The sequence below is a fragment of the Scyliorhinus torazame genome, chromosome 16 (assembly GCF_047496885.1).
Source record: "Scyliorhinus torazame isolate Kashiwa2021f chromosome 16, sScyTor2.1, whole genome shotgun sequence".
NCBI lineage: Eukaryota > Metazoa > Chordata > Chondrichthyes > Carcharhiniformes > Scyliorhinidae > Scyliorhinus > Scyliorhinus torazame.
Window position 1 is genome coordinate 191,635,462 of NC_092722.1, and position 24,400 is coordinate 191,659,861.

Below are 24,400 nucleotides of genomic sequence, written 5' to 3' on the forward strand. Positions count from 1 at the left end.
GCGAGCCTTTGAATATTGTGGGGACCACTGTGACTCTGGGCAGCAGTTGGTCCGTCTTCCCTTGGTTGTTGTGCAGAGACCGGGCCCCAATTTATTGAGGCAAGACTGGTTGCGAGTCCTCTGTTTCACCGAGCAACAGGTTTTTCGGATGGGCACCGGAAATCTGTACAAAGTGTTGGGCAAATACCCTGAAGTGTTCCAGGAGGGTTTGGGCAGAATAATGGGGGCTAAGGCTCATATCTAGGTGGATCCTGATGCTAGGCCCCGGTATTTTAGGGTGAGGCCTGTCCCTTACACATTGCTTGCCAAAGTTGACACGGAACTCCAGCGTCTGAAGGATCTGGGGGTCATATGCCCGGCACAGTTTGAGGAATGGGCTGCAACTGTACTGCCAGTAATGAAGCCCAACAAATCTGTCCGACTCTGCGGAGATTTTAAGCTCACAGTGAACAGAGCTTCATGCCTGTGCCAGTACCCGATGTCTAGAGTGGAGGATTTGTATACAAAACTGGCTGGAAGATGTTCCTTCATGAAGCTTGACATGAGCCATGCTTATTTAGAGGCGGAGCTAGACTTGGAGTCCCGGAAATTTGCGACCATTAATACCCATCGGGGGTTATTTGAATACACCCGCCTTCCGTTTGGGGTTTCAGCATTCCCGGCGATTTTCCAGTGGGTTATGGAGAATATCTTGCAGAGCCTGCTGAAGGTGGGCATCTTTCTGGATGACGTGCTCATCACGGGCACCATGGAGAAGGAGCAAATGGACAACTTGCAGGAAGTGCTCTGCCGGTTTTCCCATAGAACATTACAGCGCAGTACAGGCCCTTCGGCCCTCGATGTTACGCCGACCTGTGAAACCACTCTAAAGCCCATCTACATTATTCCCTTATCATCCATATGTTTATCCAATGACCATTTGAATGCCCTTAGTGTTGGCGAGTCCACTACTGTTGCAGGCAGGGCATTCCACACCCTTACTACTCTCTGAGTAAAGATCCTACCTCTGACATCTGTCCTATATCTATCTCCCCTCAATTTAAAGCTATGTCCCCTCGTGCTAGACATCACCATCTGAGGAAAAAGGTTCTAACTGTCCACCCTATCTAATCCTCTGATCATCTCGTATGCCTCAATTAAGTCACCTCTTAACCTTCTTCTCTCTAACGAAGACAGCCTCAAGTCCCTCAGCCTTCCCTCATAAGTTCTTCCCTCCATACCAGGCAACATCCTGGTAAATCTCCTCTGCACCCTTTCCAATGCTTCCACATCCTTCCTATAATGCACGCAATACTCCAAATGCGACTGCACCAGAGTTTTGTACAGCTGCAACATAACCTCATGGCTCCGAAACTCAATCCCTCGACCAATAAAAGCTAACACACCGTACGCCTTCTTAACAACCCTCTCAACCTGGGTGGCAACTTTCATGGATCTATGTACATGGACACCGAGATCTCTCTGCTCATCCACACTACCAAGAATCTTACCATTAGCCCAATACTCTGTCTTCCTGTTATTCCTTCCAAAATGAATCACCTCACACTTTTCTGCATTAAACTCCATTTGCCACCTCTCAGCCCAGCTCTGCAACTTATCCATGTCCCTCTGTAGCTTGTAACATCCTTCCGCACTGTCCACAACTCCACCGACTTTAGTGTCATCTGCAAATTGACTCACCCATCCTTCTACACCCTCCTCCAGGTCATTTATAAAAATGACAAACAGCAGTGGTCCCAAAACAGATCCTTGTGGTACACCACTAGTAACTGGACTCCAAGCTGAACATTTACCATCAACCACCACCCTTTGTCTTCTTCCAGCTAGCCAATTTCTGATACAAACTGCTAAATCACCCTGAATCCCATGCCTCCGTATTTACTGCAATAGCCTACCGTGGGGAACCTTATCAAATGCTTTACTGAAATCCATATATACCACATCAACTGCTTTACCCTCGTCCACCTGTTTAGTCACCTTCTCAAAGAACTCAATAAGGTTTGTGAGGCACGACCTACCCTTCACAAAACCGTGTTGACTATCTCTAATCAAATTATTCCTTTCCAGATGATTATACATCCTATCTTTTATAAACCTTTCCAAGACTTTGCCCACAACAGAAGTAAGGCTCACTGATCTATAGTTACCGGGGTTGTCTCTACTCACCTTATTGAACAAGGGGACAACATTTGCTATCCTCCAGTCTTCTGGCACTATTCCTGTAGACAATGATGACATAAAGATCAAAGCCAGAGACTCAGCAATCTCCTCCCTAGCTTCCCAGAGAATCCTAGGATAAATCCCATCCGACCCAGGGGACTTATCTATTTTCACACTTTTCAGAATTGCTAACACCTCCTCCTTATGAACCTCAAGCCCTTCTTGTCTAGTAGCCTGAATCTCAGTATTCTCCTCGACAATATTGTCTTTTTCCTGTGTGAATACTGACGAAAGATATGAATTTAGCACCTCTCCTATCTCCTCGGACTCCACGCACAACTTCCCACTACTGTCCTTGACTGGCCCTACTCTTGCCCTAGTCATTCTTTTATTCCTGACATATCTATAGAAAGCTTTGGGGTTATCCTTGATCCTACCTGCCAAAGACTTCTCATGTCCCCTCCTGGCTCTTCTTAGCTCTCTCTTTAGGTCCTTCCGAGCTAACTTGTAACTCTTGAGCGCCTTAACTGAACCTTCACGTCTCATCTTTACATAAGCCTCTTTCTTCCTCTTGACAAGTGATTCAACTACTTTAGTAAACCACGGTTCCCTCGCTCGACCACTTCCTCCCTGCCTGACAGGTACATACTTATCAAGGACACGCAGTAGCTGTTCCTTGAACAAGCTCCACATTTCAATTGTGCCCATCCCCTGCAGTTTCCCTCCCCATCCGATGCATCCTAAGTCTTGCCTCATCGCATCGTAATTGCCTTTCCCCCAGATATAACTCTTGCCCTGCGGTATATACCTATCCCTTTCCATCACTAAAGTAAACGTAATCGAATTGTGGTCACTATCACCAAAGTGCTCACCTACCTCCAAATCTAACACCTATCCTGATTCATTACCCAGTACCAAATCCAAAATGGCCTCGCATCTCGTTGGCCTATATACATACTGTGTCAGGAAACCCTCCTGCACACATTGGACAAAAACGGACCCTTCTAAAGTACTCGAACTATAGCGTTTCCAGTCAATATTTGGAAAGTTAAAGACCCCCATAACAACTACCCTGTTACTTTCATTCCTATCCAGAATCATCTTTGCAATCCTTTCCTCTCCATCTCTGGAACTTTTCAGAGGCCTATAGAAAACTCCTAACAGGGTGACCTCTCCTGTCCTGTTTCTAACCTCAGCCCATACTACCTCAGTAGACGAGTCCTCATCAAACGTCCTTTCTGCCACCGTAATACTGTCCTTGACTAATAATGCCACCCCTCCCCCTCTTTTACCACCTTCCCTAAGCTTACTGAAATATCTAAACCCCGGCACCTGCAACAACCATTCCTGTCCCTGCTCTATCCATGTCTCCGAAATGGCCACAACATCGAAGTCCCAGGTACCAACCCATGTCGCAAGTTCACCCACCTTATTCCGGATGCTCCTGGCATTGAAGAAGACACACTTTAAACCACCTTCCTGCCTGCCGGTACACTCCTGCAACTTTGAAACCTTACCCATGACCTCACTACTCTCAACCTCCTGTATACTGGAGCTACAATTCGGGTTCCCAACCCCCTGCTGAACTAGTTTAAGCCCTTCCGAAGAGCATTAGCAAATTCCCCCCCCAGGATATTGGTACCCCTCTGGTCCAGGTGTAGACCATCCCGTTTGTAGAGGTCCCACCTACCCCAGAATGAGCCCCAATTATCCAGGTATCTGAAACCCTCCCTCCTGCACCATCCCTGTAGCCACGTGTTCAACTGCTCTCTCCCTATTCCTCATCTCGCTAGCACGTGGCACGGGTAACAACCGAGAGATAATAACTCTGTTTGTTCTCGATCTAAGTTTCCACCCTAGCTCCCTGAATTCCTGCCTTACATCCCTATCCCTTTTCCTACCTATGCCTATGTGGACCACGACTTGGGACTGCTCCCCCTCCCCCTTAAGGATCCCAAAAACACGATCCAAGACATCGTGGACCCTGGCACCTGGGAGGCAACACACCAACTGCGAGTCTCTCTCGTTCCCACAGAATCTCCTATCTATCCCCCTAACTATGGAGCCTCCAATGACTAATGCTCTACTCCTCTCCTCCCTTCCCTTCTGAGCAACAGGGACAGACTCTGTGCCAGAGACCTGTACCCCATGGCTTACCCTGGTAAGTTCTCCCCCCCCCCAACAGTATCCAAAGCGGTATACTTGTTACTAAGGGGAACGATCACAGGGGATCCCTGTACTGACTGCTTCCTCCCAGTCCCTCTCACCGTCACCCATCTATCTTTAGTCTTCGGAGTAACTACATCCCTGAAGCTTCTATCTATGGTCACCTCTGCCTCCCGAATGATCCAAAGTTCCCTATCGCGGTTTCTGAGGAGCTGGAGATGGGTGCACTTCCCACAGGTGAAACCAACAGGGACACTGACGGCGTCCCTCACCTCAAACATTCTGCAGGAGGAACATTGCACTGCCTTCCCTGCCATCCCCTTGAGATAAAACAAGAAAAAGAAAGAAAGAGCTTACCTGATATTCACTCAACCCCTTAGGTTAGAGGAGGTGGAAGGGTGGGGGACACTACACGTGTAGTGTCTCGGGTTTAGCAACCGCCCAACTTATATACAGGTACTAACCAATCTTCCCAGAAATCCCCACGGCCGACTTCCTGCAGCTCTGACGATAAGTTTTTAAAGATTAAACTTACCTTCCCGACAGACCCCTGGCCACTGCTCCCGCCGAAAATCCCCAAGTAGGCGCCCGGATACAGAGGAGCAAGGTGGACAGGGATTGTCTACACTCAGCGGAAGATAAGGTTCGGGCTTTAACAGGGCTCCCAACGCAAAAGAACACCACTGAGCGCGGGCCGTTGCTAGGCCTGGGAAACCACGGTGGAAAGTTCATTGCAAACTTGGCCACTTTATTGGCTCCGCTCCACGCATTATTGAGGAAGGATCAGGAGTGGTTCTGGGGAGCTTCACATGGCAAAGCCTTGGCGGAGTAGAAAAGCGCCTGTCTTCCGCACTATGACCCGACTCGGCCACTAATGCCGACATGTGATGCCTCCCCCTACGGCACTGGGGCTGTACTGCCCCACGGATGGGACAATGACATGCAATGCCCCATTGCATTCGTTTCAAGGACCCTGGCAGATGCAGAGCGATGACACGCTCAAATCGAGAAGGAGGGCTTCTCACACGATGGGCGACATTTCTCCTTTGTGACAGACCACAAGCCACCGCTCGGCCTTTTCAGGGAGGGTGAGGGAATCCCGGCCATCGCATCGGCCACAATTCTGTGTTCGACGCCCTGTTCACCGCATATGAACATTAATTCCAACACCGCCCGGGTGCACAGACTGCCCACGCCGATGCCCTCAACCATCTGCCATTGCCCGTGGGTGCCCCACCAAAGGCGGATGAAGTGGCCGCAACACTCAGTCTGGCCAGTGATGGCTATTTAGGCGCGAGCATGGACGCAGCGGGATTCGGGACCGCCGCCTCATGCTGTTGAACGGCGATGAAAAGGGGCCCTTCCTGTAGCCCTCTGGCCATTTGCCCAGCGGTCCGTGGAAGACAGTGTCATGTTGTAGGGGTCTCGCGTGGTCTTCCCACCCACAGGGTCAGGAGTCCCTGCTGCAGGACCTTCACAGCGTGCACCCGGGCACCTCTAAGATGAATGTGTTGGCCGTAGATATGTTTGGTGGCCCAGCATCGATGGGGACATCGAAAGGGTCGTGCGCAGCTGCCCGAATGCGAGGAGCATCAGATGTTCCCGCCGGCGAAGTCCCATCATCCCTGGGAATGGTCGGGACGCCCATGGGTGCTTCTACATGCAGATTTCGCAGAACCGTTCATGTTCCTGTTCCTCGTCATCGTGGACGCCCATTCGAAGTGGTTAAAGGTGTACAGGATGGCCTCAATAATGTCCAGGGCCACGATAGAAAAGCTCCAGGGTTCGTTTAGCACCCATGGGCTCCCTGAGGTCCTGGTAAGGGACAATGGGGCGCCGTTCACTAGTGAAGAATTTGTCACGTTTATTCGAACTGCCAGGTATCAACCCTCCTCCAACGGCCTAGCGAAAAGGGCGATCCAGACCTTCAAAAAAACCAATCCACGGATTTCATGGACACGTGGCTGACGTGGTTCCTTTTTAATTCCTGTTCGATGTGACATGTGATGGCGGGAATCGCCCCTGCGGAACTGTTGATGGGCGATGACTGAGAACCGTGTTGAGTCTCACATTCCCGAGCCTCAGCAGGAAAGTGGAGGTGCAGCAGGAGATGCAGTAGAGGCACCATGGCTTGAATACGCCAGGGGGGGGGGGCAATTTCACTCGGGGGATGCGGTCTATTCCCGCAGTTTTGGTGATGGGGTCTTTTGGCTCCTAGGTGTCGTGCTGGAGAGAATGGGCCCAGTCTCGTACAAAGTCCAGGTTCAGTGGAGAGTGCAGCGAAAGCACTTGGACCACCTGAAGAAGCGAGAACCCGCACTGCACGATGCCCAAATGGCAGTATTGACACCTCCTCCATGCCAGGATCGCCCCCTCAGCCTGAGGATCCAGCCGTCCGGGTCACAGCGCCCGGTCCAGCAGGGAGAGGATAACTGGTTCAGAGCTGGACACCAAAGTGTCCGTACCTGTGGACAAAGTCGTGTCTGGGACCCAGGTCCCGGCAATAACTCTTCGGAGGTCGGCCAGGAATCAGCGGTGGGCAAACTGATACACTCCCCCTGGCCCAGAGCCGCTGCAGGCGGGCGCACAGCAGCGGGCAAAGTGGCGAAGAAGGCCGCCACCGTTGGTGACCGAAGGGGGACATTTGGAGGGGAGGGTAGTTATAACACCCAGGAGAGCCGCAGGAAAACCATTGCTGATCTCCCCAGAGGACACGTGGAGTACGAGCTTCCCAGACAGGGGGTGGAGGCCACCCAGCTGGAACTCGGTACAAACAAACAAACCTAAAAACTGGCCCAAAGCAGGGCCTGGTGTGGTTACCTCTCCCAGCCGGGACTGGACTGGGAGAGAAGTGCTGCCTCGAGTAGAATATTGTAAATAGTTCAATAAACCTCTTACCGCTGGCTTCCTCAAGTCAGTAAAGGGTGGAAGCAAATTCCAGAACTAATTTCGAAAGGGAAGAGAAAGTCCTGCAGGATGAGCAACTTTGTGATGTCACATTTCGGACCAAAAAAGGGGTAATTGAATTAAACGTAACTATGCACAGAGCTAGCACGTGATGATGAACCCAATGGTCTCTTACTGTGTAGAAACATTCTAAGTATAAATAAGTTGGCAACTGATTGATTTTCTTTTCCAGGGTATCAACCTGAGTGGTGGACAGAAGCAACGGGTCAGCCTGGCCAGAGCAGCTTATAGTGCAGCCAAAATCATCATACTGGATGACCCTCTCTCTGCTGTGGACGCTCATGTGGGAAAGCACATCTTTGAGAAGGTTATTGGACCAAATGGGCTGTTAAAGGACAAGGTGAGTGGCAGATTTTGTAATATCTTTAAATAAAGATTAGTAAGCCAGTGAATGTTGAGCAGTTACCAATATTCACCTTTTTTGCACCAAAGTCTGTTACAGCACGGGGTTAGATACAGAGTAAAGCTCCCCCTACACTGTCCCCATCAAACACTCCCAGGACAGGTACAGCACGGGGTTAGATACAGAGTAAAGCTCCCCCTACACTGTCCCCATCAAACACTCCCAGGACAGGTACAGCACGGGGTTAGATACAGAGTAAAGCTCCCTCTACACTGTCCCCATCAAACACTCCCAGGACAGGTACAGCATGGGGTTAGATACAGAGTAAAGCTCCCCCTACACTGTCCCCATCAAACACTCCCAGGACAGGTACAGCACGGGGTTAGATACAGAGTAAAGCTCCCCTACATTGTCCCCATCAAACACTCCCAGGACAGGTACAGCACGGGGTTAGATACAGAGTAAAGCTCCCTCTACACTGTCCCCATCAAACACTCCCCAGGACAGGTACAGCACGGGGTTAGATACAGAGTAAAGCTCCCCCTACACTGTCCCCATCAAACACTCCCAGGACAGGTACAGCACGGGGTTAGATACAGAGTAAAGCTCCCTCTACACTGTCCCCATCAAACACTCCCAGGACAGGTACAGCACGGGGTTAGATACAGAGTAAAGCTCCCTCTACACTGTCCCCATCAAACACCCCCAGGACAGGTACAGCACGGGGTTAGATACAGAGCAAAGCTCCCTCTACACTGTCCCCATCAAACACTCCCCAGGACAGGTACAGCACGGGGTTAGATACAGAGTAAAGCTCCCCCTACACTGTCCCCATCAAACACTCCCAGGACAGGTACAGCACGGGGTTAGATACAGAGTAAAGCTCCCCCTACACTGTCCCCATCAAACACCCCCAGGACAGGTACAGCACGGGGTTAGATACAGAGCAAAGCTCCCTCTACACTGTCCCCATCAAACACTCCCAGGACAGGTACAGCACGGGGTTAGATACAGAGTAAAGCTCCCTCTACACTGTCCCCATCAAACACCCCCAGGACAGGTACAGCACGGGGTTAGATACAGAGCAAAGCTCCCTCTACACTGTCCCCATCAAACACTCCCAGGACAGGTACAGCACGGGGTTAGATACAGAGTAAAGCTCCCTCTACACTGTCCCCATCAAACACCCCCAGGACAGGTACAGCACGGGGTTAGATACAGAGCAAAGCTCCCTCTACACTGTCCCCATCAAACACTCCCAGGACAGGTACAGCACGGGGTTAGATACAGAGCAAAGCTCCCTCTACACTGTCCCCATCAAACACTCCCAGGACAGGTACAGCACGGGGTTAGATACAGAGTAAACCTCCCTCTACACTGTCCCCATCAAACACTCCCAGGACAGGTACAGCACGGGGTTAGATACAGAGTAAAACTCCCTCTACACTGTCCCCATCAAACACTCCGAGGACAGGGACAGCACGGGGTTAGATACAGAGTAAAGCTCCCTCTACAGTGTCCCCATCAAACACTCCCAGGACAGGTACAGCACGGGGTTAGATACAGAGTAAATCTCCCTCTGCACAGTCCCCATCAAACACTCCCAGGACAGGTACAGCACGGGGTTAGATACAGAGTAAAGTTCCCTCTACACTGTCTCCATCAAACACTCCCAGGACAGGTACAGCACGGGGTTAGATAGAGTAAAGCTCCCTCTACACTGTCCCCATCAAACACTCCCAAGACAGGTACAGCACGGGGTTAGATACAGAGTAAAGCTCCCTCTACACTGTCCCCATCAAACACTCCCAGGACAGGTACAGCACGGGGTTAGATACAAAGTAATCCTGACAAGTATAGTTTGGAATCTTGTTTCTCTCCTTGTCTCACAGTTGCCAGAGTTGAATCTTGTCTCCAGATGCCTTGTTATCTGGTGTTTACCTGGTCAGTACAGACTTGGGGTCAATGCTGAGCTCTATTTGCTATGTATGGCCCAATGCTGAACAGCTGAGAACATCGAATCTCACAGCATCGGTGCAGCCCATTCAGACTATTCTATCTCTGCCGGCTCATTGTATTAGAACTATCTCATTAGCCCCAACTCTTTGCCCATAGTACTGCAAATATTTCTGTTTGAAGTATTTATCCAGTTCCCTTTGTGAAATTACCATTGAATTTTCTTCCACAGCATGTAGCTTTTGAACTGTTTAATGTATTAAACATAATCGAGACTAGCAGTCTTACACCAGAGCGAGACGGTGATGGGCTTGTGTCTGACTCCAAACACATGAGGACAGTGTCCACGTTGGCATTCCCAATGCAGCACGAAGGGAATGCTGCACTGTTGGAGGAGTTGTCTTTCAGATGAATTGTTAAAAAAATTCCATGGTGCTATTTCAAAGGAGGGAAGGGGAGTTCTCCCTGGTGTCCTGGCCAATATTTATCCCTCAGTCTACATCACACCGAGTCTGGGAGCTTGCTGTGTGTAAATTGGCTGCTGCATTTATTACGTCACAACAGTGGCTACACGTGATTAGCTGTGAAGATTTATGGGATGTCTTGAGTTCTTGAAAGCACCGTGCAAGAAATGTGTTCTTCTGTGTACTACTTGGACTACAACAAGGAGTGATTGATAAGGTGAATCGCATAGATACATTTCAGGGAAAGACAGAGAAACACATCAGAGAATGAAACAGAAGGATGTGCTGATGGGCCGAGTTGACAGGAAGTTAGTGTGGAAGGTAAATGCTGCCACTCTCCTGATTCTGTGTCAATATTCCCTGACTCTCTTGACAATTCATGTTTTTAAACAGACTCGAATTCTTGTGACGCACGGAGTGACATTTCTGCCTCAAACGGATGAGATTGTGGTTCTAGTGGATGGTGAAGTGTCTGAAGTAGGGTCATACCAAACGCTAAAGGCGAACAGGGGAGCATTTGCAGAGTTCCTGAACACATACGGAGAAGGGGACCACAATGAGGAGGGAGAGGCGACAGGTATGGAGCTGCCAGACAGAGCCCAGCCCCGGCATCTTTTCAATTTCCCCAGTCACACTAACAGTTTAAAGATTGGGCCTTTAAACAGCCTCTGAAGGGCAGCCCTGGTTATAGACAGTTCATACCTGATGTGTTGGGTGCTCTGCTACACAGACGAACCAACACGGTTGCGAATGGTACAACTCAGTTTTATTGCTAACATTTATTTACAGTGGTAAACTGGTTACTGAGGTTCGATCATAACCCTAGAATCTGTCGACCTATTCCTAATACTATCTTGTGGTGGCACTCAGCACATGGTGGATGTCTGAGTGACTTGCTATGAGCTCTGTGCCCTGAGCAGTCTCCTGCTGGAATGCACAGGAAGCGTCGTGTTCCCTGTTTTGTACTGTGTATGCTCTTGCCTGTGATTAGCTGTGGTGTTGTGCGTGTGTTGATTGGTCCGTTGATCTGTCCATCAGTATGTATGTGCTATGATGTTTACCTAAACATCATGACAATACCCACAGCATTGTTAGGGCAAGGTGTATGATAACTTGGGATGTGAACCATATAACGCAGCTCATTAAACCTGCTCCCCTGCAGTCCAGGCAACAGCACACATGCAGCCGCTAACATCCGGAACACCCAGGGGATGGGACACAGCTCCGGGGACATGTGCATGGCCGGAGGGAGGGTGAGTGCCGCGGGGAGGGGGAGATACCTGGAGAGATGGGCCAAGTGTTTGAAGGTCGGGCCGCATTGCGCGAGACAGTGATAGAGGCATCATACTGGTTGTGGGCAAGGGTGTTACTGAGTTTTACAATTCCCCCACTCCTGATGGTGCCACCTGTATGATATACATGTGTAATACACCTGGATAATACACCTGGATAATACACCTGGATAATACACCTGGATAATACACCTGGATAATACACTTGGATAATACACCTGGATAATACACCTGGATAATACACCTATACTAAACTTGTATAATGCATCTGTATAATACATCTGCAACAAACCCTGCATTAATACACACGCATTAAACCTGTAATAATACAGCTGTTTGTTGCACCTGCTTAGTACACCTATATTAAACCTATATTAATATACTTGTATGATGCACCTGTATAATACACCTGCATGATACACCTATATTAAACTTGTATAATGCATCTGTACGATACACCTATATAATATACCTGTATCAAATCTGTATTAATACACATGTAATAAACCTGCATGATACACCTATATTAGTCCTATATTAATACACCGGTATATTACACCTTTCTTAATACAAATATATAAGACACCTCTAGTAAACCTGCATTAATACACCTCTCTGTCACACTTGTGCTAAACCTGTATAATACACCTGTATCAAAACTGTATTAATACACCTATAATACACCTGTATTAAAGCACTTGTATTAAAGCTGTGTAATAGACTCATATTAAACCTGTATTAATACGCCTGAATATTACGCTTGTATTCATGCACTTGTATTCATACACCTGGCTAATTTAGCTCAGTTGGCTAGACCGCTGATGCAGAGCGAGGCCAGCAGCGTGGGTTCAATTCCTGTACTGGCTGAGGTTATTCATGAAGGCCCCGCCTTGTCAACCTTGCCCCCCACCTGAGGTGTGGTGATCCTCAGGTTAAATCGGCATAGTAGCACAGTGGTTAGCACTGTTGCTTCACAGCTCCAGGGTCCCAGGTTCGATTCCCGGCTTGGGTCACTGTCTGTGCGGAGTCTGCACGTTCTCCCCGTGTCTGCGTGGGTTTCCTCCCGGTGCTCCGGTTTCCTCCCACGAGTCCCAAAAGATGTGCTCTTCGGTAATTTAGACATTCTGAATTCTCCCTCTGTGTACCCGAACAGGCGCTGGAGTGTGGCGACTTGGGGATTTTCACAGTAACTGCATTGCAGTGTTAATAATAAAGATTATCATTATTATTAAAATCACCACCAGCCAGCTCTCCCCCTCACAGGGGTAAGCAGCCAGTGGTCATCTGGGACTATGGCAACTTTACATCACTTCCATCTATATAACACACCTGTATTAAACCTCCTATTGACATCCCCTGCTTCAACCTCCAGTCTCTCCACATAACACATAAAACTAATTGGAGAATCACAGAGACCGTGGACTGAGTGACCTTTAATGATATTTCATTCTATGTTCCTCTGCTTTCAGTCAATACGGTGACAGAGGAAGATCTCACACTGGGCGATGATCAGGGACCCCAGGCAGATGAACATCCAGGTGATGCGCTGACTCTAACACTGAAACGGGAGAACAGCGAGCGTGCCAGATGTAGGAAGTGGAGGTAAACATCAGTAGCACCCTGCTCAGCAGTGTGGCTCGGGCATGAACCCTTATCGAAGCGAGGAATGTCACAGAATCAGAGAGAATATTAGCAAGGCTATGGGGAATGGATAGGGGATCATTTTTCAAATTCCTGGCACAGGTTCAAAGGGCTGAATGATCTTCTGTGTTGTATCATTCTGTGATTTCTGCAGGAATGATCATCGATCAGACTCTCGCGTGTGTGGATTGGTCCTTGAAGGGAATGCAGGTTACATCCCACCGGTTCACATAAACCCACCACCCAGGAGCCCATGATCAAGGAACTGGCTGTCCCTTTCAAAGCTTTCTATCCAGCGCCAATATACCTTGGGCTGGATTCTTCGATTGCCGACGGCAAAATCGCGTTTCGGCGATCGGCCGGAGAATCCGTTTTTATGCTGGAACCGGGCAACGCTGTTTTTCCAACACTCTGCCCCCTCAAAAACGGCGTACTCAGGGAGCACGGCGCACAATGTCGGGGCGGCCTCAGGGCGTCACCTGAGACCCTCCCCCGATGCTCAGGCCGAGCCCCCGACGGCGAGGGGCACGTGTGCTCACACCGTGCCGGGACCTCGCGTGGCGGCTGTCACAGTCGGGGGCCGAGCCGTTCCGCTGGCAGGGGGGCTTGGGCAGGGACTGGGAAGACTGGGGGGGGGGTCCGGAGGTGGCGAGAGGGGTTACAGTTTTTTGCAAGTCGGGTCCGCCCGTGGCCGGCGCCATGTTGTACAACGCAGCCGCCGCCGTGCGCATGCACAGCCACGGACCCAACCATTCTGTGGCCGTATCCGCAGGTAAAGCCGGGGTCTTTACGTGGCACGGCTGCTCCCCCCCCCCCCCCCACCTGGCGGAGGATCGGTGCGGGGGCGCTGCCGACTTTGGTTGTAAGACCAGGCGGATCCTGCGGTCATAGCCGCAGAATCTGAGAATCCAGCCCGAAGTGTTGACGCTGGGGCAGGATTTGTGGACTTCATGTTAGCAAAATTGGGGCCACACCTGGACCGATTCAGCAGCTGTGGAGGGGCTAGAACCAGTGCCGAGCAGAACACAATCAATCCCAGTGGAAAATGGTGCAGGATTCGCCGGCTCCGTGATTGGCACTCGGGAGGCTAACATGTTGCAGCCGCGCAGACACATTACCCTCCCTACACACACCAGCCCAGCCAACAAGATGGCACAGGTTGCCCTGGAGTGCGCCCAGCCCATTGATGGGTCGGCTGGGGCCAGACGGCACCTGGGGGCTGCCCTGGGGGGGACACCCAGACCACCTTAAGTTCAAAGTGGGCTGTTAACGGTGTGCGTAGCTGCATGCCTGCCTTGCCGGCCGCGGCAATGGTGTTCCGTGTCCGTCCGCCCCGGCCCCACAGCCCACCTCCTGATTTCACCCCCCGCTACTCCCGCCGACCCTGGCAGAAGCCCCCCCGGCCAGCGGCACGACTGTCAGCAAACTATGGCGAGGTTGGACACTTTCCGTCCCGCTTCTCTCCCCCTCCCCCTTCTCTCCCCCTCCCCCTTCTCTCCCCCTCCCCCCTTCTCTCCCCCCCAGCAGACAACGGCGCCTGTTTCAGGATTTTTAAAAGCACAAGTGAACCTCGCCGTCGGGAATTTCCCCCAGCGGAGGCGGAGGATCCCCGCGAATGATATGTCAATACAGTTTACTGTACGTGTGTTCTGGAAGTCATTGAGGCGACGGAGAATTGGCGTGAAACCGACGCCCGCCACAAATTCGGCGCCAAAACCAATTCTCCGCCCAATCGCGTTTCCCGATTGGAGAATCCCACCCCTTGTCTGAGCAGCAATGAGACGGCTTATAAGTTTTGATGGCCATTTCCCAACCCTTATCCACCCACCATCTGCATACGAATGTGCACAAAAACTCACCACGTGCAAACTCAGACACAGCAACATAATGCTCACATACATAAAGTCATTCACACATGCACATTCTGACAAATACAATGACTACGCACACCGACACACACACACACACACACACACACGCACATGGACAGACGCACTCCTGAACCAGCAACAGTTACAGTCTGGAACACTCACGCCTCTGAACCAGACGCTGGTGGGTTCAAATCCCAGATCAGAGACTAAATCAAGTGCAGAGGCTTAGTTTAGTGCAGAACAGAGGGAGTGCTGGGTCCTGCCACTGGGATGTTAAAACAAGGTCCCGTCTGTCTCTCTGGCAGATGGAACAGCTCAGTGACATTATTCGAAGAAGAGCAGGGGCAGTTCTCTCTGATGTCCGAGGGCAATATTTCTCCCTCAATCAGCATCACTAGGTTATCCGGCCATCACCACCTGCTGTTTGTTGGGTTCAATTTGGGTGACACGTTTCCTGTCTTCTCGCCGTGACTACACTTCAAAAGTGTTTCCTTGACTGTGAAGCACTTTGGGACATCATGAGATTATAAGAACTGCAATTGAAATGGGGCCTTTTACTTCTCTTAGTCTGTTTGTATGACGGTAAGAAACTCAATAACCAACTGAGCAATCAGACAGCAGCTCAGGAAATGTTTTAATGGAAAGAGCTTTTCAGTTTAACCTGTTATTAATATTCTTTCCTCAGTAAAAGCAGTGTGAGACGGTCCCTGAAGAAGGCTCTGAGGAACAAGGACCTGGCGTCAGAGAAAGAGGGACATGTGGCGATGGTGAAGGGTCAGAGACTGATAGAGAAAGAGACGGTGGAAACAGGAAAGGTAAGGTCTCATCAGGGGCGGGTGCCAAGGCCAGAGGCCCCCGCGGTGTCGGGGCCAGGGGTGCGGTGTGTAGGGCAGAGTGCTAGCGAGGATGGCCGGGGGCGGGGATGGGAATGGGGGTGAAGGGGACATGCGGGGGACGGGAGTGCAGTGCCGACCGGGGCCACCGTGTAGCCCATTGAACGTGGGAGGCCATGGGGGTACGCACCATGCCAACATGTCTGCCTTTCACCGCCAGCAGACAATGGACTTTGGAATCCAACCAGCAATGGTGACCTTCACCCTGCTCGCCGCAGCCCTGAGGGATGCACTGAGGCTGTACGAGCTGGGGCTGCTCGAGGAGGACCCTGCAGCAGCGGAGCCGGCCCCAGAGGAACAGGAGGCAGCCACTGAGGATGGGGAGCCGGCCGCCCAACAGGCCAAGGAGGAGGTGGGAAGGAGGCACCGCATGAGGCCTCGCGTGTACCGGCAGCACGTCATTCAAGGACCTGCCGGACCGGGTATGGTGTCGAAGACTCCGGCTGAGCAGGGGGACATATCTGCCGGATTATGGTGCACCTGGCATCATGGGGAATGGGGGAGGACACCCGCTCCCGGTGGCCATCAAGGTGACGGTCGCCCTGAGCATTTACGCCACGGGGCCCTTCCAGGCACCGAGTGTCCGAAATCTCACAGACCTCGGTGCATCGGCGCCGTGACGCTATATTCCCCTCGGCACAATATATCAAATTCATTGTGGACCCAGCCGACCAGGATGTCCCAGCACCAGGGGTGGTTGACGGGATGCCTGTCCCCCTACGGGCACCGGCCCATGCCAGGCCGGTCATCACAAACTGAAATGGGTTCCACTCGATGAAATTGCAGCTGGTGTGTGACCATGAGCTGCGCATCATACACGTCTGTGCCCGATACCCGGGCAGTGTGCATGATGCCTTTATCCTGGCACACTCGAGAGTTCCTGACTCCTTCAAGGCGCACCGCAGGCTGAGGCATTGGCCATTGGGCGACAGGGGTTATCCGCTGCGGGCGTGGCTGATGATGCCTATCCGGAGGCCACAGACTGATGCGGAGACCTGCTACAACAACGCGCATGCCACGACCAGGGGCATGATCGAGCGGATGCGGTTCATGTGCCTGGACCGCTCTGGAGGAGATTTCCAGTATCGAGCTAGGACAGTCTCTCACATCGTGCTGGCTTTCTGCATCCTCCACACCATTGTGTAGCAGAGGGGTGACATCCTGGAGAGGGAGGATGAATGCCAGGCCTCGTCCAACGAGGAGGATGCGGAGGAGGGCAAGGATGGGCAGGGCATGGGACCAGGGCAGGCACAGGAGGCCACACAATGTGTGTGCCTCAGCCGGCACACACGGGATGCTCTAATCGCCTCCAGGTTTTCCGGCTAGGGGTCCTGGCCAATGGCACGGACATCCCATCCCACTGGAGGCCATCAGAACGTTCCGTGTGCATTGGCCCTTTGACAAGGTGTCTGATGGTAGATCGGTACAAAAGGTGAAGTCACATGGGATCAGAGGAGAGCTGGCAAGTTGGATACGAGCTGGCTTGGGCACAGAAGATAGAGGGTAGCAGTAGAAGGATGTTTTCTGAATGGAAGTGTGACTAGCGGCGTACTGCACGAATCAGTTCTGGGACCCTTATTGTTCGAGCTGTGTATAAATAATTTGGAAGAAAATGTAGCTGGTCTGATTAGTAAGTTCGCAGATGACACAGAAATTGGTGGAGTTGCGGATAGTGAAGAGGATTGTCAGAGGATACAGCAGGATATAAACTGGTTGGAGTCTTGGGCGGAGAAATGGCAAATGGAGTTTAATCCGAACAAGTGTGAGGTGATGCACTTTGGAAGGTCCAATGCATGTAGGAATTCAACAGTAAATGGTAGAACTCTTGCGCATATTGACAGGCAGAGAGATCTGGGCGTGCATGAAAGTGGCAACGCATGTGGATAAGGTGGTCAAGAAGGCATACGGCATGCTGGCCTTCATTGGTCAGGGCAGTGAATATAAAAATTGGCAAGTCATGTTGCAGCTGTACAGGACCTTCGTTAGGCCTCATTTGGAATACTGCGCTCAATTCTGGTCGTCACACTACCAGAAGGATGTGGATGCTTTGGAAAGGGTACAGAAGCGGATTACTGGGATGTTGCCTGGTAGGGAGGGCATTAGCTATGAGGAGAGGTTAGATAAACTTGGTCTGTTCTCACTGGAACGATGGAGGTCGAGAGGTGACCTGATAGAGGTCTACAGGATTATGAGTGGCATGGACAGAGTGGATAGTCAGATGCTCTTTCCTAGGGTAGGAGAGTCAAGTACTAGGGGACATAGGTTTAAAGTGCGTGGGGAAAAATCTAGAACAGATGTGCGAGGCAAGTTTTTTTACACAGAAGGTGGTAAATATATGGAACGCTCCCTGGGGAAGTGGCGGGAGCAGGTACGATAGCGGCATTTAAGGGGCATCTAGACAAATATATAGTGTGGGAATGGAAGGATACGGACTCCGTAAATGCATACGGTTTTAGTTTAACCATGGTCAGCGCACGCTTGGAGGGCCGAAGGGCCTGTTCCTGTGCTGTATTGTTCTTTGTTCTTGAAGCTTACTGCATACCGAGAGGTCTAGATAGAGTGGACGTTGAGAAGATGTTTCCACGAGTGGGAGAAACTAGAACCTGAGGGCACAGCCTCAGACTGAAGGGACGATCCTTTAAAACTGAGAAGAGGAGAAACTTCTTCAGCCAGAGGGTGCGTGGGCCAGTTTTTCCACACATATCCTGGCCAATATTCATCCCTAAACCACCATCACTAAAACAGGTTATCCAGCCATTATAGCAGGGCGATCTTGCTGTGCGCAAATTGGTTGCCACGTTTTCGACATTACAACAAAGACTATCTGCTGGTTCGAATCTCAGTAAAGTCCAACAGATTTACCAAACACAACTTTCCTTTCATAAACCTGGGTTGACTCTGCCCAATCGTGAATGATTTTCCCTGTTGTCACAGTATGTTGTGTGGAGAAGACTTGTATTTCCTCCCATTAAAACGATTGAGAAGTGATCAAATTGGGGTGTTTAAGACGGTTGAAACAATTTTCTCTGGGAGGGAGTCCAGAACAAGGGGGCATAATAGATGAAGAAGTCAGATTGTGTATGGGCGCCGATTCCCATTGTGACGGGCCATAAGCCATTGCTGGGGCTTTTTAAAGAGGGCAAGGCGACCCTACCAATAGCGTCCACCCAGATTCAGCGATGGGCCCTGCTGCTGGCAGCGTATAAGGACGTATTCCAGCATCGCCCAGGCACGCAGATCGCGAATGCGGACGCAGTGTGCAGGCTCCCATTCGAACACGAACCAAGGGCTGATGATGTTGTTTCGACACTAAGCTTCATATCACCGCCACCCACATATGTGACTGGGCACAAAGGGACTCAGTATTGGCGAAAATATGCAAGAATACAGAATGTCCTCATCCCTGGAATGAATGCTTGTCATATGAGGAACAGTTGAGGACTCTGGGACTGTGCTCGATGGAGTTTAGAAGGATGAGAGGGGATCTTATTGAAACTTACAGGATACTGCGAGGCCTGGATAGAGTGGACGTGGAGAGGATGTTTCCACTTGTAGGAAAAACTAGAACCAGAGGACACCATCTCAGACTAAAGGGACGATCCTTTAAAACAGAGATGAGGAGGAATTTCTTCAGCCAGAGGGCGGTGAATCTGTGGAACTCTTTGCCGCAGAAGGCTGTGGAGGCCAAATCACCGAGTGTCTTTAAGACAGAGATAGATAGGTTCTTGATTAATAAGGGGATCAGGGGTTATAGGGAGAAGGCAGGAGAATGGGAATGAGAAACATATCAGCCATGTTTGAATGGCGAAGCAGACTCGATGGGCCGAGTGGCCTAATTCTGCTCCTATGTCTTGTGGTCTTATTCAGCCCCTCAATAAAATCATGGCTGACCCTTTCCCAATGCCACTTTCCCACCAAATCCTAAATCCCTTGATTCTGTTATTGATTTTCACAGTAACTTCATTGCAGTGTCAATGTAAGCGACAGTAAAGACAATTATTATTATCCAAAAATCTGCTGATCTCAATCTTGAATATACGAATAACTGAGCTCTGTGATTTGCCAAATTCTCTGTCCCGCCAGCCCAGGTTTCCACGCGGCATGCCCCCCCCCCACCGCGGGCGTGGGTGCGCTGCCGGCGGTGCGGACGATCCTGCCGAGGGTTAATCCCGCAGCCGATCTTGAGTATCCTAACACCCCTGCGGTCGAAGCACTGTGCCGCCGGTGGGTGTGTTTTCCAGGTGAGGTTTATTGATCTGTGTATTGGTTTTTTTTATGATTGACAGGTGAAGTACTCTGTCTACTGGAAGTATTTCCGCGCGATTGGCTGGCTGTACTCGCTGCTGATAATGATGATGTACATCGCCCAGAATGTGGCCACCATTGGACAGAACCTCTGGCTCAGTGACTGGACCAATGACGCCAGCCACTTAGTCAACACCACCAATCCATCCTCAGAACGGAATAAACGGATTGGCATATTCGGCGTGCTGGGGGCTGCCCAAGGTGGGTATGGCCCAGTGCAACACTGGGAGCAAGTGAGCAGCATAAATACTGTTCAGTGGTCAATGTCAGCTGACTGGTCATTCTCGTTGTCTGGCACAAGAGACACGGTAACTCTACAACCTGACAGTACAGTCCGTTCTTTGATATAGTTATCCCACACCTCACCTGTCAACAAAGAACAAAGAACAAAGAAAAGTACAGCACAGGAACAGGCCCTTCGGCCCTCCAAGCCCGTGCCGACCATGCTGCCCGACTAAACTACAATCTTCTACACTTCCTGGGTCCGTATCCCTCTATTCCCATCCTATTCATGTATTTGTCAAGATGCCCCTTAAATGTCACTATCGTCCCTGCTTCCACCACCTCCTCCGGCAGCGAGCTCCAGGCACCCACTACCCTCTGTGTATAAAACCTGCCTCGTACATCTACTCTAAACCTTGCCCCTTTCACCTTAAACCTATGCCCCCTAGTAATTGACCCCTCTACCCTGGGGAAAAGCCTCTGACTATCCACTCTGTCTATGCCCCTCATAATTTTGTAGACCTCTATCAGGTCGCCCCTCAGCCTCCTTCGTTCCAGTGAGAACAAACCAAGTTTATTCAACCGCTCCTCATAGCTAATGCCCTCCATACCAGGCAACATTCTGGTAAATCTCTTCTGCACCCTCTCTAAAGCCTCCATACCCTTCTGGTAGTGTGGCGACCAGAATTGAACACTATACTCCAAGTGTGGCCTAACTAAGGTTCTATACAGCTGCAACATGACTTGCCAATTCTTATACTCAATGCCCCGGCCAATGAAGGCAAGCATGCCGTATGCCTTCTTGACTACCTTCTCCACCTGTGTTGCCCCTTTCAGTGACCTGTGGACCTGTACTCCTAGATCTCTCTAACTTTCAATACTCTTGAGGGTTCTACCATTCACTGTATATTCCCTACCTGCATTAGACCTTCCAAAATGCATTACCTCACATTTGTCCGGATTAAACTCCATCTGCCATCTCTCCGCCCAAGTCTCCAAACAATCTAAATACTGCTGTATCCTCTGACAGTCCTCATCGCTATCCACAATTCCACCAACCTTTGTGTCGTCTGCAAACTTACTAATCAGACCAGTTACATTTTCCTCCAAATCATTTATATATACTACAAAGAGCAAAGGTCCCATCACTGATCCCTGTGGAACACCACTGGTCACAGCCCTCCAATTAGAAAAGCATCCTTCCATTGCTACTCTCTGCCTTCTATGACCTAGCCAGTTCTGTATCCACCTTGCCAGCTCACCCCTGATCCCGTGTGACTTCACCTTTTGTACTAGTCTACCATGAGGGACCTTGTCAATGGCCTTACTGAAGTCCATATAGACAACATCCACTGCCCTACCTGCATCAATCATCTTTGTGACCTCCTCGAAAAACTCTATCACGTTAGTGAGACACGACCTCCCCTTCACAAAACCATGCTGCCTCTCACTAATACGTCCATTTGCTTCCAAATGGGAGTAGATCCTGTCTCGACGAATTCTCTCCAGTAATTTCCCTACCACTGAAGTAAGGCTCACCGGCCTGTAGTTCCCTGGATTATCCTTGCTACCCTTCTTAAACAGGGGAACAACATTGGCTATTCTCCAGTCCTCCGGGACATCACCTGAAGACAGTGAGGATCCAAAGATTTCTGTCAAGGCCTCAGCAATTTCCTCTCCAACCTCCTTCAGTATTCTGGGGTAGATCCCATCAGGCCCTGGGGACTTATCTACCTTAATATTTTTTAAGACGTCCAACACCTCATCTTTTTGGATCTCAATGTGACCCAGGCTATCTACACACCCTTCTCCAGACTCAACATCTACCAATTCCTTCTCTTTGGTGAATACTGATGCAAAGTATTCATTTAGTACCTCGCCCATTTCCTCTAGCTCCACACATAACTTCCCTTGCCTATCCTTCAGTGGGCCAACCCTTTCCCTGGCTACCCTCTTGCTTTTTATGTACGTGTAAAAAGCCTTGGGATTTTCCTTAACCCTATTTGCCAATGACTTTTCGTGACCCCTTCTAGCCCTCCTGACTCCTTGCTTAAGTTCCTTCCTACTTTCCTTATATTCCACGCAGGCTTCGTCTGTTCCCAGCCTTTTAGTCCTGACAAATGCCTCCTTTTTCTTTTTGACGAGGCCTACAATATCACTCGTCATCCAAGGTTCCCGAAAATTGCCGTATTTATCTTTCTTCCTCACAGGAACATGCCGGTCCTGTATTCCTTTCAACTGACACTTGAAAGCCTCCCACATGTCAGATGTTGATTTGCCCTCAAACATCCGCCCCCAATCTAGGTTCTTCAGTTCCTGCCCAATATTGTTATAATTAGCCTTCCCCCAATTTAGCACATTCATCCTAGGACCACTCTTATCCTTGTCCACCAGCACTTTAAAACTTACTGAATTGTGGACACTGTTCCCGAAATGCTCCCCTACTGAAACTTCTACCACCTGGCCGGGCTCATTCCCCAATACCAGGTCCAGTACCGCCCCTTCCCAAGTTGGACTGTCCACATATTGTTTTAAGAAGCCCTCCTGGATGCTCCTTACAAACTCTGCCCCGTCTAAGCCCCTGGCACTAAGTGAGTCCCAGTCAATATTGGGGAAGTTGAAGCCTCCCATCACCACAACCTTGTTGTTTTTACTCTGTTCCAAAATCTGTCTACCTGTCTGCTCCGCTATCTCCCGCTGGCTGTTGGGAGGCCTGTAGTAAACCCTCAACATTGTGACTGCACCCTTCTTATTCCTGATCTCTACCCATATAGCCTCACTGCCCTCTGAGGTGTCCTCCCGTAGTACAGCTGTGATATTCTCCCTAACCAGTAGCGCAACTCCGCCACCCCTTTTACATCCCTCTCTATCCCGCCTGAAACATCTAAATCCTGGAACATTTCGCTGCCAATCCTGCCCTTCCCTCAACCAGGTCTCTGTAATGGCAACAACATCATAGTTCCAAGTACTAATCCAAGCTCTAAGTTCATCTGCCTTACCCGTAATACTTCTTGCATTAAAACATATGCACTTCAGGCCACCAGACCCGCTGTGTTCAGCAACTTCTCCCTGTCTGCTCTGCCTCAGAGCCCCACTGTCCCTATTCCCTAGTTCTCCCTCAATGCTCTCACCTTCTGACCTATTGCTCCCGTGCCCACCCCCCTGCCATACTAGTTTAAACCCTCCTGTGTGACACTAGCAAACCTCGCGGCCAGGATATTTATGCCTCTCCAGTTTAGATGCAACCCGTCCTTCTTATATAGGTCACACCTGCCCCGGACGAGCTCCCAGTGGTCCAGATAACGGAAACCCTCCCTCCTACACCAGCTGTTTAGCCACGTGTTTAGCTGCTCTATCTTCCTATTTCTAGCCTCACTGGCACGTGGCACAGGGAGTAATCCCGAGATTACAACCCTAGCGGTCCTGTCTTTTAACTTTCTGCCTAGCTCCCTGAACTCCTGCTGCAGGACCTCATCCCCCTTCCTGCCTATGTCGTTAGTACCAATATGTACAACGACCTCTGCCTGTTTGCCCTCCCCCTTCAGGATGCCCTCTACCTGTTCGGAGACATCCTGGACCCTGGCACCAGGGAGGCAACATACCATCCTGGAGTCTCTTTCACATCCACAGAAGCGCCTATCTGTGCCCCTGACTATAGAGTCCCCTATTACTATTGCTCTTCTGCGCTTTGACCCTCCCTTCTGAACATCAGAGCCAGCCGTGGTGCCACTTCTCTGGCTGCTGCTGTTTTCCCCTGATAGGCTATCCCCCCCCCGACAGTATCCAAAGGAGTATACCTGTTCGAGAGGGGGACAACCACAGGGGATTCCTGCACTGACTGCCTGCCCTTTCTGGTGGTCACCCATTTCTCTGCCTGCACCTTGGGTGTGACCACATTTATATAACTGCGATCTATGACGCTTTCCACCACCTGCATGCTCCGAAGTGCATCCAGCTGCTCCAACCGAACCATGCGGTCTGTGAGGAGCTCCAGTTGGGTGCACTTTCTGCAGATGAAGCCATCCAGGTCGCTGGAAGCCTCCCGAACCTGCCACATCGCACAGTCATGGCACTGCACCCCTCTAACTGACATTGCGTCAATTAATTAGTAAATTAAAAT

At 50.5% G+C, this 24,400-nt stretch overlaps 1 protein-coding gene across 1 annotated transcript in view; it reads left to right on the forward strand.

Moving 5' to 3' along the window:
• Window positions 1-24,400, forward strand: part of abcc2 (ATP-binding cassette, sub-family C (CFTR/MRP), member 2) — a 154,603-nt gene that overhangs the window by 77,923 nt on the left and 52,280 nt on the right. The window contains 5 exon segments of the mRNA XM_072479697.1: window positions 7,466-7,633; window positions 10,450-10,633; window positions 12,818-12,950; window positions 15,546-15,675; window positions 20,040-20,259. Coding sequence (XP_072335798.1) covers window positions 7,466-7,633; window positions 10,450-10,633; window positions 12,818-12,950; window positions 15,546-15,675; window positions 20,040-20,259 — 835 coding nt within the window.